This window comes from Chaetodon auriga, chromosome 17 (assembly GCF_051107435.1).
Source record: "Chaetodon auriga isolate fChaAug3 chromosome 17, fChaAug3.hap1, whole genome shotgun sequence".
NCBI lineage: Eukaryota > Metazoa > Chordata > Actinopteri > Chaetodontiformes > Chaetodontidae > Chaetodon > Chaetodon auriga.
This window is the reverse complement of record NC_135090.1, coordinates 20,201,818-20,221,436: the sequence shown is the minus strand read 5'-3', so window position 1 is coordinate 20,221,436 and position 19,619 is coordinate 20,201,818. Positions and strand designations below refer to the sequence as shown.

Here is a 19,619-nt window from a genome sequence, read left to right as displayed (position 1 = left end):
ATTGAGACGAGTCTTTCGCTCAGCTCTACACTCAAGCACACCACATCCAACTCACATTAAAATTTCCGGTGCCCAAAAAGGCAAATGCCTGGTGTGAGCATGACATGTGAAATGCTTACGCTTGATATCTGGGGTTCTTTTGTGCCAGTTTCTCAGGAAGACCATCTTCGTCATCAAACTGTTCCAGAGGCTCGACAATAACAGGCCGGGGTGACCTGAGAACGATGACAAAACAAAACAGGAATAAGGAACAGTTTCAAGCATCTTTCATGGAGGTGTATTGACTTATTGAGGACGACGTAAAAGTGTGCCTTTTGCACTAGAACTGCACTTACGTGGTGAGGAGGAAGACGCCCTCATTGCACCGATCCAGGGCCTTTCTGGCAGCAGGTTTGGAGGCAAACTCAACAATACCCCTGCCTGTGGAGCGCCCACGATCATCTACAATGACAATGGCCCTTTCAACCATTCCAAACTGTGAGAAAGCTTCTTCTAGGAGTTCATTGGAAACAAACGGAGACAGGTTCTTCACAGACAAAGCCGCAGAGTGTGTAGCAAATCGGACACGTAGGGGTCTGCCTTTCATTGGTGTGTCATCCAACTCTGCCTTTGCTATCTCTGCAAGTGCACGGGACTCCTGCAAGAAAACAAGGCGAAAGTACTGTTATGGGATCTGTCTAACCCAAGGTAACATTTTCTACAGGCTGACTTAAGTCATCTTACTCTACCATAAAGTAACCAATTGCTAACGATGACACTTGATGGTATATAGGACAAATGATGTGTTACATGTATTATGGCAAACTTAACTCCAATAAAATATGGTGTGTGTGTGTGTGTATATCTAAAAATGGAATGGCGTACCAATCTGATGAAACCAAAGCCTTTGCTTTTGTTGATGAAGACCTCGCTGGGCTCCCCATACTTTGCAAATAGCCTCTTGAAATCATCCTCTGTAATGTCGTTGGGCAGGTTGCCGATGAACAGACGGCACCGCTGTGTGTACGTCTTCTCACCAGGTTTCAGCAGCATGGACAGTGTTGCCCTAAACTCCTGTTGATTGACAACAACGTAAACTCAAACACAAATGTCTCTGCCAAACAGAAAAATGAAATTATGTTCGATAAATTCTAAGCGATAAATACAAAAATAGTCTCCAAATACCGAACGAATACCATCCGTTCAAATACAACTAACAGTTGTTTAACTGTCAAAAAGTCGTAATCCCTGTGCTCAGGAGACTTTCTTTCACGTTTCTTTCTTTATCGTCTTGACCAGCCGCCCATCCCCCACAAGCCGTCGGTGCTCAAAAGAAAAAGACTTTATCTGTTTTTCTTAAGTCATCTTTCAGCAAACCAACATACAAGAGATTTCTCAAGAAAACAAAGTGGAAATTGTGTAAAACAAATACTCCGTACAGTACTTTCTTTGTTTTACCAGAACAAATTCTGCATTTGTGACTGTACTGGTCTTTAACAAGATGGCGGATAGCTGTAACGACTAAACTAGAGTGGGCGTGATTTTATTCACCACAAGCACCGCCAGCGACTGCAGCTGCCAGCAGGCAAATGAAAACAAGTAGCAGTCCAGGGAATGTCAGAACGCTCCGCCCGTGCGGACTACTCGTTGTACAAAACGAGCGTCGCGGTGCAAACGCTGGCGTTAGCTAACGACTAACACGACGCCATACGCAGCAAATATACTTAAAAGAATATTAACTTAACAAAGTACAAAGCTTTATAAACAAATACCAACCTTATTCTGGTTCCCGTCTGACCCTGTTGCACCGCCGTCTGTGACCATTTTCCCGGGCTCCTCTCGGTCCTGTCTGGGCTTCACGATCGGTTGCCCTGGTCTCTGGCCTTGTGGAGGGCCTGTCCTCTGGCCCTGTTGAGGGCCCGTCCTCTGGCCCTGTTGGGGACCCGTCTTCTGGTTTTGTTGGGGGGTCGTCTTCTGCCCTTGCTGTGGCCCCGACTTCGGGTGTGGGGACTGCTTCTGCTGCTGTCCGTTGGCATTTCCTACCGGTGACTTCAGCTGCTGGTTCTGGTTCTTGTTAGCCTGATTAGGTGGAGGGGAGGAGATTACAGGTTTCGGTGGAGGTGAGTCCATCTTCGGCTGAGGTGCGGGAGTTGTCGGTTTCCGTTGCTGCTGATCCTGCTGTTGTTGTACCGGCTTCTGCTGCTGCATCGGGCCTTTCATTGTGAGAGCCGGGCCGGGACTCGGCGGAGGGATGATTGGCAGAGACTGGTTCTGTTGTGGCTTCTGGTTAGTCAGGTGTGGTCCCTGATTCGGCGGTCTGTTCATGTTGTTATTTGGTCCCCTCCGATTTTGGTTCTGATTGTGAAAAGGATGGTTCCTGAAATTTGGGTTTCCCATTAGCCCACCCCGCATCGGGCCGCCTGGCCCACCGCCTCTGCGTGGCTGGAAATTATTCATCCCAAGGCCGCCGCGATTATTATTAAATCGAGACATTGATCCTTATCAGCGAAAACTTAAAAATACTTAAAACGTTGTTGATAGTATACGTAACGATCGCGTCCAACAGAAGTCTGCAGCTCCTGCTTCTCAAAATGGCTACCAATCGTTGTGTCTGGATAAGTCTTTCTTTATCCAGCACAGTTTGAGCCGCCCGGCTCAGCTCATTGGTCCGCTGCTCAGCGGGAGGAGTCACCGCAGATGTGTGTAGTGGGAAGGAGCCAGTCTGCTTGATGTAGGTAAATACTGTGTCATGTTTTGGGTAGGCCTTCATTTTACTGCAGTACCAGAAAACAGAATTCAAATGTATTATTAGTTACAATTTTAGTCCCTATATTAAAACATCCGAGAATTATATTGGGAGTTGCTGTAGGTTCAAAGACTGAATCGCAATTGCGGAGCACTCTGGGGCAGTGCCTCCATTTTTGGAGGATAGAATACTATCTGTGTGCGAGCGTCTGTCATTTGTATTCTGTCAGTTGTTCATTTCATAAAAGTATAAAGTACACCTGAAAGATAAATGGCCATATAAAGAGAAGCTCTCAACAGAACGATATTCCAAAATCAAAGTTAATTAATCGTATGGTTAGGGTTAGCTAATATCATGCTAACTGAATGCTAACAATGGCGCCATTGTTGATAGTGTTACAGTTATGCCAAGATCCTGAGCAGCTAGCTATCATTCTATGTAGCCTCTCCATGTAACACATAATAGCATATAATTAGTAAAATGTCTAATTGTAGATAACATTACTTACCTAATATAGCTTCCCATCTGTCTAATGATGAGAAAATGTCAAATCTAGTCACACACTTTTTCTGTCCTTACATCCTGCACTCATTCACTACAGACACATCTGTTTTTTTTTATTACAAATATTTTTTAAATTATTTCTAATTTTATTTTATTTTATTTATTTTTTACTGTTGCAGTCCACTATATAACAGTGCTTACTAACCAAGTTGAAAATGAAATTTAATGGAGTTGTAGAGACTACCTAGCCAGGTGAGTGGTGACGGTGAAGAGGTGGCAGTTGGTATTCTCCAAAAATGGCAGATGCGCCATTGATGACATTCCTGTTCCCTTTGGAGGCAGAGAATGGAGGTCAACTTAAAGCAGATGTCTTATTGTTTGAATGCTAAGAGACAAATCATGACTTGTTTTGGATGTAAAATAAAATGTAAGAATTGTGACTAGATTCAAACTTCAGATTTTTGTGATTCATAAAATGATGAGCTCTGTTGCGAGGCTTGATCATATTAATTAAAGGACTGTTTACACTTCTTTCCATTAGCATACACATCTTTGCTCAATTCTACATTGTATAAATATGTCTGATTTCTTTCCCTCATACCTCTGTTTACCAAGCTGATGCATCTCCTGATGTACATCGAGCTATGAAAAATGAAAGACACTCAAGTCAGATGGACCTTTTTTTTTGTCATTTATTCCGCATACAGGTGTTTTGGAAACAAAAAAAAGCGGAAATACCACCAGACTCACCTCAACATGTTTTCCAAATGCTCATTATAAACAGACACAAAAAAGGATGAGACAACAACGGTGACAAAACACAACGAAACACAAGTCCAATCAACAAAAAAAACACATACGTAGAAAGTTTAACCAATGACAACATACAACCAAGGAGAAAACACACAAGACGGTGCGATGCCGTCGCACAAGGGGAAAAATATTACAATAATTTTTAAAAATTCAGGTGTCAAAGAGGAGAAAAAAAGATACTTAAATAAAGAGAAGCAAACAGAATGCTGAGAGTGACAGGAAAATAAAAAAGGACTCAAAGAGATAACACAGATTCATTGATTAGTGAACAACAATCAAGACTGATGTGTTTCCTCCTCCTTTAGTAGAACAGGTAATCATGAGGAGAGAAAATTAACATTCACAAAGGAAAATGTTGAACACCTGATTTTATATATAGATCACACACACAACTCCTCAGAGTTTACACTCTTACGTCCAAGGATTACAAGTTGTTAAAGATTAAGTTTTTTATTTTTCATTTGTAAAATCACCCTTCAGTTATGTTGGAACAGCTTCTTGCCAAAGCTCTCCCAGTGTATAGTCATTTTTTAAAGAGGTGAACTATAATAGACTTGGGTTTAACTTTAAATCTGACCTTTTATGTTCTATTAGTGGGTTACAGTAAGTTGCCAAAGGAGGGACCTGGGAAGTGAACATTTTCTTGGGAATAAATGCAGCTTTAAACTCAGGTCTGCTTTGGTTTCATGGAAGAAGGTATTGGAGTTTTTTCCAGAGTTAAATTGAAAATCAACTGGGACTAATGGAGAGGAGGCTGTTGGTGGGGCGGTGGATGCTGAAACAGGCACGCTTCAATGGGGGAAAATGTTAAAAGAGGGAAAAGTCGGTGGGAGGAACAGTGAAACGACTCATGGTGTGCAGTCTGTGCGGGCCTGCAACCATCTGGAGTGATGCATTATTTCATGCAGCTCAAACTGGTCAGTCATTCCCCTTTAAGCCTACAATCTCAATAAAAAAAGGAAATCAGCTGAGGTAATTTTACATAAAGAATCACATAATCAAGCAGAAAGAAACTGCTAACATGCAAGTGTGGAGGTTTTGAAATAAACAGCACAGGGTGGCAAAAGCATCGATTGATTAGGTTTCTTTTATTTCAATTGAATTTTCTTCATATAATTCAAGATTTTATCACACTCATTACAAAAAAAGAAATGCGAGGCCCCCGTGGATGTTGGTACTTTAATAAAAAGGGGCGTCCATTATTAAGTGTTCAAGATAACCGATGCAACACCCGGGCAGGCTGCAGTGCACTGTCATGGGGTGGTGGGATGTGAGATGGATGGGTTGTTGGGAAACCAGCTGCTTCAGCTTTAAAAACAGCACTCAATGCACCTGAGTCGACTCCAACACTGTAGTGAAGCCGCAGTCAGACCAAATTTCTCCTTGGGAAATTTACTGGTGTGGTGTGGCAGGAAAAAAAACGAGCCAGCTAAAAATATTTGTAAAACATACAGCATTTTTGCATTTTACTGTCACTGTCTTTGCACTGCAGCCGAGCAGCATCCCTTCTTCTCCGCTGCTGGTATTATTTCAGTGTGCAGTTATGAAGCAAGATTATGAACAACCAATATTTCCTTAATGATAAGTCAGTCCCACCTTTTTTTCTCCAACTGGTCACGATTCAATCAACATGTCTCGCCCAGTTCCACAGAGTTTAGAACAAGAGGCCAAATCTGGTCTGACTGCGCCTGAGTATGATCACAGACAGCATCAGATAGGTGTTAACCTGCTTATCTGACTCGATCATATGATTGAATTTCCACCAAACGTCTTACAAACTGACACAGCAATGAAAGAAAGAAAGACGTGGCAGTGGAAGCAATGAAGGATGTCACAGCTGAAAAAAAAGGTCAAAGCAAAATGAGGTAAAAGTGGAGAAGAACTGAGGTCGTGTGGAGGCGTCGGACAAAGGTTGTTTAAATAAAACCAAAGGGAATGTAATGTGTAAGTCAGTGTTTCTCCCTCCGAAAGGCTAAGACTTGTGAGTGCGAGCACTTGGTAATGTTATCATCGAATCAGTGTGTTTAACTGTTTTCAGTGTTGCTGGATTGGACTGCATGGAGAAGCACATGTTTAGTTTAGCAGCGAGGATCAAATCATTATCATCAAATGTGTGTGTTTGTTATCTTGTCGATGTGTGTGGAAGAGGAGGTGCTCATGGCTGTTTCCTGTGGGAGAATGGCAGATCAGGGGGGTGAGAGGTCAGTGTCTCAGAGGGGTCACAGTGGGAATGAGGTGAGGTCAGATTCGGGGCAAATACTTCTCGATAAATTCCTTTACAGCTGCCATCTCCTGCAAGAGAAGCAAAGAGACAATGCTGAAAATAAAGTTAAAACAGGATTTTACAAGAAGATGTGTTCCTTAAATCATCATCAAAGGCATCATTTTTTATACAGGTCAACAGACAGAAAAGTCCTAAATGTCAGAATGAAAAAGTCCTTTTTACGAACGCCACAAACACACACGGTACCTGAGGACAGGAGCTGTGAGGGAGCCGTGGGTATCTTTTGAAGGTGATCATCTGAGGGTTGACTATGGATTTGAGTTTTTCTGCCGTCATGGCACCAAACTGCACTGGGATCATGACGTCCATCTCACCGTGGCACTGCAGGATCGGGATGTTCTTGTAGCCGCTTGACGCCTGCAGGACAGACACAACACAGACTGAGACACAGTACGCCGGCTGAACCTGAACGCCTCCCTCTTCTGGTTTGGAGAAGGTTTAAGTCTGCAGTGCAGAACTATGCTTATATGAAAAGGAAAGCAGCCCATGTTTGAAGTGAGGAGGCAGAGGGAGGATATAACTGTACCGATGGGAAACTCTTGTGAAGTGGTAGCCAGCAACTGAGGGCCACGACACCAGCCAACTGATGCTGGCAGGTCAAGGCGGTATACAAGGACAAAGCCCCACCCTGAGGAGGAAGCAGACAGAGAGACAGAGGTTCATTACACGCAACAATTTACATTTCCTGATGTATATTATGATTGAAATATGACTCTTATGGAATATAACACAGTGCTAAGATCTGAAGTCCGACCTGAGAGAAGCCGCCGAGTATTATACGATGTGGGGGGATCCCGTTTTTGGCCTCATGTTCAATAATGGCCTTGACTGGAGGAAAGCAAGGACAAATGTGTGTTATTCAACAGATCAGAGAGACAACATATCACCAACATGTAATCATACTCTCACTTTTAGGATTTCTTTCATTTTTTATTCTGTGCCTAAAGGAGCTGTTGAGCTCTCTGACCACTGGGAGGAGCCTCAGGTCTTAAATCCATTTCTGGCTGTTACAAAGTCAAGCTTGAAAACTTAAGACTTGAGTTCACATGAAGGGTCAACCATCTGAAGTGTTAACAGCTATTACAGGTGATACTTTGTAAATTGCGTGAAAAGCTGTCGATCATAGAGGGACGAGATGTATTAATCATGTAAATATGAGTAAAACATTTCCAGAGGTTTTCTCCTGCAATTTGTTCACGGTGCTGCTATCAGTTGTTCAAATGAAAAGTGTACAAATTAAAAAAGAAAAGCTTGGAGAGACGTTGTCACTCTGCCTCACACCTTGCTGATCAAAGCAGGTGTGATTATCACTCTTTGATTATCAGACGGGCATTTTGTTTTACACAAATTGTCTTCTCTCCCTCTTTTCTTCCCCCTCTGATTCTGTCGTGGCCTTTAAATCTAAGATTAAAAACTCATCTTTTTGATGTCCAATTATTGCTCCTCCCTCGATACCTCAGGCCCTGTTAGCATCCTCCTTACAGCCGGTCAGTCTCAGTCTCAATGAATCTATTAACTTTAATACTTTTGCTCCATGTTTATCCTGCTGAAGAGGAATCAACACACAAACCGTGAATTTTCAGTTAACCGCTGCGTTTCTCTAACTGCTGCTGTCTCTCTCATCTCCCTCTCCCTAGTTTTCTCCTCCTTGTCCTCTCTTTTCACTCAGCCTCCTCTCTGCTGGACCGACCGGGAACCTCTCTCCCCCTCTCTCTCTCCCCTGGCTGTCAGTGCCTCATCCAGAGATTCGGATCTAGATCATCGTCCCCCTGGAGATAAAGCCTCTCATCTTCTCTCCTCTCTCTCCAGCTTGCATGCTGTCATGTCTCTCTCTCTCTCTCTGTCTCTGTCTCTCCTCTCTGTGTGAACGCTGTGCTGCCTCCTCTGGGTTGGTGTGGTCTGTCCTCCTTCCAGGTCTCCCTGCTTGAGAGGAGGTCACGTGGCTCAGGTTGGACCAGCCTGGCAGCACCCGAAGCTGCTCAGCGTCCTCCTGGATTCACTGTCTCACTGTCACTTACTGCACGTTTTACAATCTACATAATGTCCGGAGGAAACTGTGGACTTGGAGCTGCGTGCCACAGACACAGACTGAAATATAGAAGAACAGCAGTATCCTTTAAAGCTGATATGATATGATGATGGACCAGCGTTAAAACGTCGAACTCACTGTTGTCTGCTGCCTTCTTGATTCCAGATTCGTCCTCTGGAGAGTCGGGGGTGAGACCCATGAGGTCAAACCTGCGCACATGCAGAGGCAAGCGTTTTAAGGAAATCAATAGACACAATCGCAGTATTGTCAATCCCAATATGGAAGCCCATTGTGGTTTCCAGGGAAACAATGGCACCCAGTGTTGAGCTAAAAAGCTGTTGTCTCTTTCATCACGCCAACTCACCATGCAGGCATCATCAACTTCATGTTGAGAGTGACAGGAATTGGGGGCCTGCAGGGGAGAAAAGGGAGGGAGAGAGATGAAAACATGACAGTCAGAGCAGGAGATCAGCAGCAGCCAGGAGCTAACTGTTAGCAGACTGAGTAAGTCACTCGCAAGACATACGATGACACTATTATACACAATATAAACCATTGCTGTGAAGCTACTTTTCCACTCTGCAGAGCAACACTGTGTATTTGTTTTACAGGCTGATGCTGTGCTTCATTCCACACAAAAACTAGAGTTACTGTGAAGGAATTAATACAAGGAATTAACTGTATTTTTGGTGAAATGGAAGTTTTTTCGTTATATTAATGTATGATTCCAGTGAGAAACACGCTGTCTTCACTTAGAAACTATTTTCACAGAGGACTGACGTAGAGCTTCATCACATGGTGCAACAACAATCACCTGAAGCTCAGTATCAGCAGAACCTTATGGGTTTGTGGTGGACTACAACGCTTCAAATATGGATGTTGCTGCAAAGAAGCTACAAACTGTAAAACATGGATGTTTCACACACATCTTCAACCCGTCTACACTGAAGATCTCTACAATCAGCACAGTTTCAAGATTAGTGTCACCAATTCAGCGTCTGACCAAATGTGAAATATGGTCACAATCTGCCCTTCTGTTCCTGAGTGATGGTGCTGAATAACAGGCAGAAAAGTGTTTTTACAGAACATTACGATGTCACAGTGAAGCTGACCGTTGACCCTTTGGACAAAAAATATCATCTCATCATTCTATCTGATGAGACATTTGTGTGAAAATTTGGCACCATTGGAGTATGAATTCTTAAGCTATAGCCAAAAAACGGGATTTGTGAGGTCACAGTGACCCTTGACCACCAAATTCTAACCAGTTCATTCCTGAGTCCAAGTGAATGTTTGTGCCAAATTTGAGGGAATTCCCTCAAGGCGTCCCTGCGATATCACGTTCACGAGAACAGGACGGACAGACGGACAACCCAAAGGCATAATGCCTCCAGCGATGGCGGCTGCCGGCGTGGAGGCATAAACAAAGATGTGGGCTTTCCACCCTGCTGACAAGTGACAGTCTTGGAGGCATAAAATATGACAGAAGGATCAGAGGGAAAAAAAAGAAATAAAAAAAGACTTACGCGTGGGGGCAGATGAACTTGACGTGAGGCAGCTGGATCCCTGTCAAAGTGTCTGCCCACCCGTGCCTGATGGAAAACACAGAGAAAGCAGCTCTTTGTTTAGCACCCAGCTCCAGCAAAATGACTAATATGCAGCGCATCAAACCCAAATGAATTACAACAGTACAATGTATAAAGCGCACTGCTACTGAGGTACAGTGAGGCACTTCAGAGAAGAGCCACCATACGTTTGCACTGACACCATTTAACATCTGGTTAATGTATCGAGTGCTGATTGAGAGCTTTTTAAATTAGTCATTCAGAGCTGTGTTATGAAATTAAATGACACAACTGTGGGCATCAATTCATGTATTCACACTTAATGCCATCTCTGACGGTTTGAGTAGCTATCTGATATTAAAAACACAAAGCCAAGAGTAACGCTGTGCCCAGGATTACCCAGGAAACACTGAGCATGACTTCATATAGCGCATCATGACAGACATCTCATGAAAACACTAATGTTGATAAGTTACCTGAGTGCTAGTACTGACGCTTAGCCGTACTATTTGATGCTTTAATCTTTCCTAATAGAAACATTAACAGCTCAGATTTAGATGTACTTCAGTGTTAAAATCAATTTGAGATCAGTTTTCAACTCCCCAGATTTGTATCGAGGGCTGTGCATTCAACAGCATGCAGAACTTAAATAAAACAGTCTGAAATTGGTCTTTAGAATAAACTAAAGCAGGAACACATCTCTGTCTGAACTGAGGTTCGATGCCCGGCCCACGTCATGAAGTCGGTGTCTGATGCAGGAAATGTATTTGCCAATGCTGAGTGTGAGGATGAAGAGATGCACCTCTCCTGTGACACTGTTCACTTACAGTATATGTTAAAATAATGATAACACTTCATGTGGAAAACGGTTTCAAACTCACCCTGAGTCTCCCAACCCATGAAGGAAGATCACCTGCAGCACAGATTAAAAAAAAAACAGTGCTTAGGACTTCAGGAGTCATAACTCTTCCATATTCATACCAAAAGAAACTGGGAAGATTTCCTAACAACCACACACAAAGACAGTGAGTTTCTGGTACTGACTGATCACACTGGACACATTCAGTATTGGAGGGAGGAAATGGTACAGTATCAGTTCCATCTTACGCTTTACAGATGGCTCACACACAATAACAAAGAACCCTCTTTGAACTTTGAGATTCATCCTGTTGCCTCGATCTTGTAGCACACAGTGTACTACTGGTTAGTGTGCACACTTGTTCCAAAACAGAGGAAAAATGCCAGGTGCTGATTTCCCCTTCCTGCCAAGATAAGCTCTCACTGCCAGTTTCCACACACGCCACTCCCCGCAGAGAAACCATGAAAGGGAATAACAACAATGCAGAAAGCTGCCAATTCACCGCTCGCTGGCTGGAAATCGGCGACTCTGCCGTCTTCGCGGAGATCAAAACACTTTGCTTCCATGTCGGGTTTGAGATGAGGTTTGGAGCTTTGATGCTGGTGTTTAACAAATCTCTGCACTGTACCTGAACAGCTCGTTCAATCTCTCCAGCTGAGCATCTACAAAATGTACTTGTTACACCTCCTGCTACAGGTGCAGCTACAGGTGTCGCTTCTTATGACACAGTGTTTATTAGGGCTCAGTGAAATGGTAGAAATCAGCTGATGCGGATTGTCTTCTGAAACTATTAGATGTTAAATGTTGACTACTGAAAACGCCCCTTAGCTGTGGACACCTTTGTTTCCCAACCAAAACAGTATTGAGACTCGATACGAAGGCTTAATGAGGGTCAGCATGACGTTGAAAGGCAAATAAAAGGGTATTACAAGTAAAATGTACTCTGGATATATGAGGAAATATCGTCCTGCCACTGAAATTCTCCACCTGGAAAAACAGCAGCAAAGTAAGGACCCAGTGGACGGGAAGATATTTTGGTTTTAGTTTCAATACCAAGCACCGGAGAGCAGCTTAATGCAGCAAGACGGAGCGCTGGAGGGTCTGGAGGGGAAGTCACTCTCTGTGCCGACGTGAAATATGGGCTGAAAAAGCAAAGGTCCGGGTCGACCTATCCGGCTGCTTCAAGGCCACAGAAAATCTTCCATCATCAAAATGTCACATTTGATACCCTCAGCTGAGTGTGATCTTGACCTAGACTTGGACACCTCTTTCCCCACCCATCCTCAGCTGCTCAGAGGCCAGGTTTTGGGGAGTTACAGTTAGACATGGAACAGTGTAGTATGACCAGGATACATACAAAAAGGTAACTGTATAGTGTTATGGCAGAGTTAATATCTCTTTTGTCTTTGTTAGCATATTTTAAACCAAAAGTAACTGAAACACGTCGTCAAGTTCCCTTCACGTTGTCTTACTCGGATTAGGTTACTGCCTCCATTTTGAACAGGTATTTAGTGACTGTATCAGTGTTTCATCTCATGTTTTCACTCACCGCCGCGGTCTCCTTCTCCTTCCCAGACACCGTCACAGCCTCAGAGAGCAGCGGCGCAGACATGTTGTTGCCACACATACACTGTAGGAGGTGCTGGAGTCAGAGAGAGGACAGAAACACCGAAGGTCAGCTGAATACAGACCAGCACCGTGCAGAAATACGGCGAATATGTGGTCATCTGCACTGGGACCAGGCAAAAAGCTGCATCTAACTCATATGTTTCAGACATTTTGAGCAGAGTTTTAAGCGCCTTCATATTAACTATCTGACTATTCACATGAGAGCTAACAGGAAATGTTTAAAGATCTACTCAAGGTTCAAACTTTTTTCTTTGATTTCTGTGGCTGTAGAGAAATTAGTCAAGTCATTTTCTGGATGATAAATGTTGTTAAAAGTACAAATAAATATCATCTTACACAAATATGTCCCAGTCTACTTCACTCCTAATGAACAGCCCACAGCTCTGGAGTCATTTGATTACAGTGTTAAATGTAGTTTTAAGGCCTGCGTTCTGTGATTTCTGTCTGCAGGACAAATGAACTGTGCAAGCTCAGTAAACCAGACAAGGACATCATTTCCACTCAGGACACTTCCTAAAAATCCCATTTCCACCCCTTTTCTCTTGCACATTCAGTGATTTACACACTAAAATCTTCCTAAACAACGTCCTCTGACTGTTCAGCTGTGAAAAGAGAACAATTTCTTAAAATGTTTAAGTTATTAATGTTCAATATACACAACTTTCCATTATTACTCCGAACAAGCTTTACAAGCTGCGTTTCAGGCTCCACACAGGACGCCATACGCTCTGACTGGTGAAAGCTGTTGTTTTTATCAGAGCTAAAGACATTATTTCCACTTCCTGTGCAAGTGTGCATTTTATTCTGTTTATCATCAACTGTCACATCCCTGCAGATATATTTGAGACTTGTTTCAAGATGTCCCAGAGTCTACATGGTTTGAAACTGAATTTAAAAAATGTACTGTACACTTCCAGGAAGTGGATCATTTCAGCTGTTAAGGATAACTTCTTTTACAAAATGTTCTTAAAGTTTGTAGGCCAACACGGAAAATCCCCATTGATGCTCCTGTACTCCAGCTTTCCCCCTGGTCTAGACCAGATCTCTTTCTGTCTATGGTCTGGTAAAAGCATGGAGACAATGGGAGACAGTGTAGAAAACGGTTCAATCGTGAGGTTTAAGGACAGACACCCATTTTTTTTGTTCACAAAAGTCAAAATCCGAATGTTCACATCACCAGGATGTATGCAAATTCTGAAACAATTAGAGCTACACGAAACAGAGGACTGGCAGACACACACAATGTGCAGAGTACAGTGGTATCTGCCATGTAGTCTTATTGACATCAGCAATGACAATGAACACTCTGACGGTTACAACTCTGGTCGGTTATCAGCGCAGCCATTCAGTCCACTGACAACAAAGCTCAACATACCACTCGTACACGCAAACACATAATGGACCTGCTGCTGAACCTAAAACAGCAGTCATGAGGTATGTGTTTGTGTGAGTCAGGCAGGTCTCTGTAGTCAGCAAGTGACGAGACTCATTAACTCATTAAACGCACTCCCTCCCTGCACTCTGTAAACCGGCCACAGACGTCCATCTGTCTGCACAGTGAGTCAGCCATCGATAACAAGCAGAAGATCAGGTTGTGGCTTTACAGTAAACTCGCGCAGTAAAAGCCTTCGCTCCTCGATTGCCCTTCAACTTTCTGATGATGTGGGACAGGACAAGGCAAGGCGGGACAGGCGGGTCAGACGGCGTGCTGTCTGATTGGTAAATAAGCGATGAGGAGACCGTCTGAAACACAAAGGTTAATGTGTAAACCTCGAATGGGCTTATACTCTACGGGTGTTAACATTCCACCGCCGTTATGGCCGAGCAGCTAAAGGCTGCACAGCTTTGCCTGTGGCCTGTGTGTTTGCTCTCTATCATCTGAAGGTCACATTCACAGCTAAAATACATGGAAGTGGACGGCAAATGTGTGATTTAAGTGGCCAAACTGTAGACAAAAGGAGGTTGTTTTGGCCCTATATCCTGACCTGTCATAAAAGAGTCATAGTTGAATAATAACCGGGCAGAGTTAAGCACCGGGAAATGGTCCCTTTCAGTGTTGTACGCAGGTCTGCTATGAATGTTTAAGCATAAACAGTATCCCACTGTTTGTCCACGTCCACATGCATGTTTTCAGTGGTGAAATGGAGCAAAGTGCTTTTACTCTGGGACCGTTTGAGGGTTCTTGCATTTTACTTGAGTAGTTCTGTTTCATGCTACTTCATGCTTCTACTTCATTTCATATTTTCTTCTTTACTGCTTTGTACTTATCTAACAGCTACAGCTGTTTTCCCCTTTTCAGATTCAGATTTCATATTTAAAAATATATCAGAAGCTTGTAAAATACAGAAGATTGAACCAGTGGTTCCCAGCCCCTTTGACATGTGCCGAGTTGGGGCCTCTTGGCACATATCACATGTCTCATGTCTCCGAGTTGTCAACAGTTTCACCAAAGAGTGATCTCCAGTCCAAACTCAGATGGTTTCATTTACATAAGTCAGTATCAAGGGGGCAACTTATACAATACTACATAAAAAGAAAAACTGAAAAAAAAAATAATAATAATAAAAAAAAAATATATATATATATATATACACACACACAAATTTGTGTAGCAGAACTTTTTTCTTTTTCTCACTCCCATCAATCAGCTCATGATCAGCGGTGCCTGGATTCACTCTTCATTAACGCCCCGGCGGTGATGTAGCATCACAAGGTTGTTTGTATTCACTTATCTCACCTATTAATTTCAATAATTAGATATTTTCAAAGGCCATACTTTGTTGCGTAATTATTTGAGGTAAACCAACAGGGCAGGGAGGCCGCAGATGACGGCAAAAGCAAGGCTTGCCCTTCTCTGCCTCTGATTGGCTTACCCTGATTCTTATGTCACCCCTAACCAATCATGATTCCATGCACAAGACAGTCAGAGGGCAGGTCATGCCTTCACCATCCTAGGAAAGAATTTTGGCTTCCAGTACCTTACTGAATGACCATCTTGTGACTCTCTGGACGGGTCTGACTCCGCACATAACTAACCGTATATAACACAGTTAAAATTCCACCACGAGCAGCTACAGCACTAAAATGCTGCTTAGACTTTGATGGATCAGTATTAATAATCTTATAATTTCAGCTATAAAGCATCAGTCATGGGGGACATTTTCTGCAGAACCAACACTTTTACTTTCGATACTTTAAGTACGTTTTGATGATAATAGTATTGCACTTTTACTAATGTGGGATTTTAAATTAAGGTCCTTTACTTGTATTTTGAAACTGTAGTTTTGGTACTTAAAAGCATAAGATGCGAGTGCTACTTCCACCTCTGAATGTTTCCTACCAAACATTTTACTGACCCCCTGCATTATTCTGTTTGAGCAAACGACAGACAAAATGTGACGTCATTAAAATGTGCATCACAGGATGTGCATTCATTGTCAACAAATTGAAATTCAGTGTTGAAGCTCTTTTTAAAACGAAAGTAATTTTTTGTGGCACTCCGGCCCAAGTGGGAACTGACAGAGCCACATGGGTAATATGACTAAAAGAAGACCGCACAAGAGAAGGAGTGAAAGAAAGAAAGAGATAAGAAGAAACGATAGAGATGAGTGAGAGATGGAGGAGTGCAGGAACACTGGGCAATCTGTTCAAACAAGTAGGACAAACCCCAAAATAGGTAGCATATGCAAAGAGCTGTTTAATCGCTGTTGTACCCTTTTCCCCACCTGTTATCATTCAGCAGATTAACAATGACCCGTACTGTGATTGCCAGCATAAAGCACCGTGTGGGTTTTCAATGCACGCTCGAAGAAACAATGGATCACTCTCTGTGCTTCTGGAGGAGGCCGGTGGTTAAAAATAGTGTCACGCTGTGTACAAGCATCTAGTCCACTTCAGGATCAGTCGAAAAAGCTGAAAACGGGCCTTTCAGGACAAATTCGATTTAATCTATGACTCTGAGTTTCTAACAGCATCCACGTCCTGAACGTTCACTCCTTAAACAACTGAATGGATGCAGCAACGACCTGATTATTAATGTTTCCTTTATTTTCTACAACTGGTTACCAGTACTGATGAGCATACACAGTACGAGTCAAACGATGGGCCCACCATTTTCTACACTGTAGATTAATAGTGGAGTTATGTGCTAAACAAAGTGTGCTTTATGTTTTCGTAGCCACCTTTGGCTTTGATGACAGCTTGGCACACTGTTGGCATCATCATAACCGGTGCCACGAGGTCGTCACCTGGAGTGATTTTCAGCTAACAGGTGTGCCTTGGCAAAAGTTGGTTAGCGTAATTTCTTAACTTCTTATTGTGTTTGACACAGTCAGGCGTGTTGTGCAGAGGTAGTCTTGGTACACAGCTGAGAGCCCTATTTGAATACTGTAGTTTAAAGTATACTTTCAAGAACAATGAATGCATCTTGAAGTGCAGTCTCAAAAACCATGAAACACTATTAAAATGGCTCTCATGAGGGTGGCCCAAGAAAAGGAAGACCAGGAGTTCATTACAGATACCGGCCTCAAAAACCACCATTTAACAGCGCCTCAGATTAAAGCCCACATAAATGCTTCACAGAGTTCAAGGAGACAGCACAAAGAAGCCATGAGTGAGTGAGAGCAACAAGAACAAGAGAATCGTTTGGGCCACGAAACACAAGGAATGGCCATGAAACCAGTAGAAATCTGCACTTTGATCTGAGGACACCAAATTCAAGATTTCTGGTTCCAACTGGTGTGTCTTTGTGAGATGTCGAGAAGATGAACGGATGGTATCGCAGGTGTGGTTTCTACTGTGAGGCATGGAGGAGGAGGTGTGATGGCGTTTCAAACTGTTGGCGATTTATTCAAAATTCAAGGCACACTTAAGCAGCATGGACGCCACAGCGGTGACACGCCGTCCTGTCTGGTTTGCATTTCGAGGGACCATCATTTGTTTTTCAGCAGGACAATGACCCAAACCACACCTCCAGGCTTTGTGAGGGCTATCTGACTAAGAAGAAGCATCAGATGGCATGGTCTCCACAATCACTCGACCTGAACCCAGCTGAGATGGTGTGTGTAGAGCTGCCGTCAAAGCAAAAGGTGGCTACGTCGAAGAAACTCAAATATAAAACACATTTTGTTTTGTTTACACCGTTTTTCATATGAAATATTCCATGTTTGCTCTTCATAATTTTGTTGTCTTCGGTATTGATCTACAATGTAGAAAGTAATTAAAAAGAAATCACTTTTCACCTGTACTTTAAGTCATGGATGGAAATGGGCCAACTACACCTTCACCTCTGGGGGAGCATTCAAAGCTTGCGGGTACAAATTACACGTATTGCTGATTGAATTTTTGTAATTTCGATAACTTGAGTCTTCTGATGTCAAAGGCTGTGATTAGGGACCAATCTGTGACAATTATCTTCATTATCTCATCTGATGATCATCATTAGATCATCATCATCTCATGGTGTTTTGGATTAACTGAGTGGTCTATAAAAAAAATGCTAATCACAAGTTTCCAGAGGACTTGGGGTAAAAGCTTTAAACTGCTTATAGATCTGTACCTAATCTAATCAATACCATGCATACATAGCCACCCACGTCTTGAGTGCCCTATAACTGAGGATAAAAGTCACAAATATTAAATTCAAAATGAATAATTAACAGAGAAAAGCAGAAAATCCTCACATTAGCAAAGCAGAGCATGCTGCATTTTTTGTTTGAGAAACTGAAAAAGCAACGAAGTGGTGATTCATTTTCTGCTGATGGACTAATTGTTTCAGCTCTGTGGTTATCAATTTAAGTCGTTTATCAAAGAAACACAAAACACAAATTTGTCTCAAGGGGCTTTACAATCTTTACTGCATAAGACACTCTCTATGGTGAGACCCTCGATTCAGATAAGAAAAACTCCCCCATCTCTACCCCCCATTCTCTGTCATCTTTGCTTTATCGAGTGTCTACTGAAGGAATAAAAAGCCCAGATACTTCCAAAAAGGTTTATTTAGGAGATACAGCTAATTGATATACAGATTGATGCTGTCAAATGATTTTTGGTCGTCTCTGATCTTGATTTTGAGTAAATTCTTTCCTGATATCGAAGGTGTTGTAGTTAGGTAATACTTACTTTAATGTGACAGAACAGTCAAAGCAACAGCAGTGATACCATAAATACTATGATTGAGTGGGTCAATATATCATTACGACTTTTAAGTGACACAAACCAGAGAGGAAAGAAAGAAACGGTCGCCTGTGTTTCAGCCAACTTAAAGCACATCACGAGTCTCCATCCTGCATGACTCCAATTACATTAAAGTCAAACACAAAAAACAGAAGCGTGCTGCAGTCTGTGTGTGTGGACGTAAAAAGGATGAACACACACACACACACACACACACACACACACACACACACACACACACACACAGGGTTGCTGCATTCAGACAGCTCTTTGCTCGCTGGCTACGGATGGCTGGCAAACAACAGGATAATATGCGGCACTGAGTGACAGGCATCCCCCCACCCCCTCCTCCCATACACGCACCATCCACCAGCCGCTAACCCTGCTCTCCGCCCGCCGCTGCTCTCCGAATGGAGGTTAACAGCTCGGCTAGCTCGCTGGTGTAGAAAACAAACCGCAGTCAAAGCAGCAAACAGAAAACAGGGAGGTTACTGCTATCAGATGAAAAGAATCAGTATCGGCAGCTGAGGCAGAGGAAGCGGGTGGTGGAGGTGTCGAAGAGAAAAGGAGACAATGAATGGTTGAAGCTTAGCTATGTTACACGACCCACCACCATCACCCCCCATCCTCTGTAGTGATGGCATTCGGCAGTGGAGAGCACTCGGGTTTAATCCCGGTTTAGCCGGCCACACACACATCTACACAACAACCGGGGCTAGTGGTAGTAGAGCGGCTAGCTAACGTCGCACACACACATTAATTGTATTGTCTGCCGGTGTCTATCCTCGTCAACCTCAGGCTAACGGTAGAACTCAAATTCGGACCTCTAACACAGGCCGTTTCTTAGGATGCCCATTAAGCACCATAAGCCTCCAACAAGAAACAGTTTGGACCGGGATAAAGTGGTAAAAAAAAATCAAACCCGCGGCCCGCTAGCTAATACAAATTCATACACTCACCGCTTGCTGTCCCAGTTCTCGACGGAACGGAACTTCCGCTACTGGCCGCACACAAGCAGGGGGCGGGAACAGAGCGTA

At 43.1% G+C, this 19,619-nt stretch overlaps 2 protein-coding genes across 3 annotated transcripts in view; both read right to left on the bottom strand.

Moving 5' to 3' along the window:
• Positions 1-3,923, bottom strand: part of sfpq (splicing factor proline/glutamine-rich) — a 21,016-nt gene extending 17,093 nt beyond the window's left edge. For both annotated transcript variants that reach the window (XR_013078375.1, XM_076754007.1), the window contains exons 1-4: positions 1,756-3,923; positions 865-1,053; positions 336-637; positions 120-215 (exon numbers count right to left, since the gene is read on the bottom strand). Coding sequence is in view for 1 of the 2 variants with exons in the window: in XM_076754007.1 (XP_076610122.1) it covers positions 120-215; positions 336-637; positions 865-1,053; positions 1,756-2,472 (1,304 nt within the window). In the remaining variant the exon portion in view is untranslated. The remainder of the gene's footprint in view (positions 1-119; positions 216-335; positions 638-864; positions 1,054-1,755) is intronic.
• Positions 3,904-19,619, bottom strand: lypla2 (lysophospholipase 2). Its single transcript, XM_076754008.1, has 10 exons — positions 19,542-19,619; positions 12,329-12,421; positions 10,802-10,833; positions 9,882-9,947; positions 8,720-8,767; positions 8,494-8,564; positions 7,081-7,154; positions 6,853-6,954; positions 6,513-6,683; positions 3,904-6,334 (listed from the first exon to the last, which is right to left on the bottom strand). Exons 2-10 carry the CDS (start codon positions 12,404-12,406, stop codon positions 6,284-6,286), a joined length of 693 nt encoding a protein of 230 aa, XP_076610123.1. The 5' UTR covers positions 12,407-12,421; positions 19,542-19,619; the 3' UTR covers positions 3,904-6,283.

Coding starts and splice junctions, on each gene's coding strand:
- lypla2 (XM_076754008.1), bottom strand. CDS start 12,406: ATGTGTGGCAACAACATGTCTGCGCCGCTGCTCTCTGAGGCTGTGACG. Junction 8,768..9,881: donor AAGTTCATCTGCCCCCACGC/GTAAGTCTTTTT, acceptor TCTCCCCTGCAG/GCCCCCAATTCCTGTCACTC. Junction 6,955..7,080: donor TACTCGGCGGCTTCTCTCAG/GTCGGACTTCAG, acceptor CTTCCTCCTCAG/GGTGGGGCTTTGTCCTTGTA.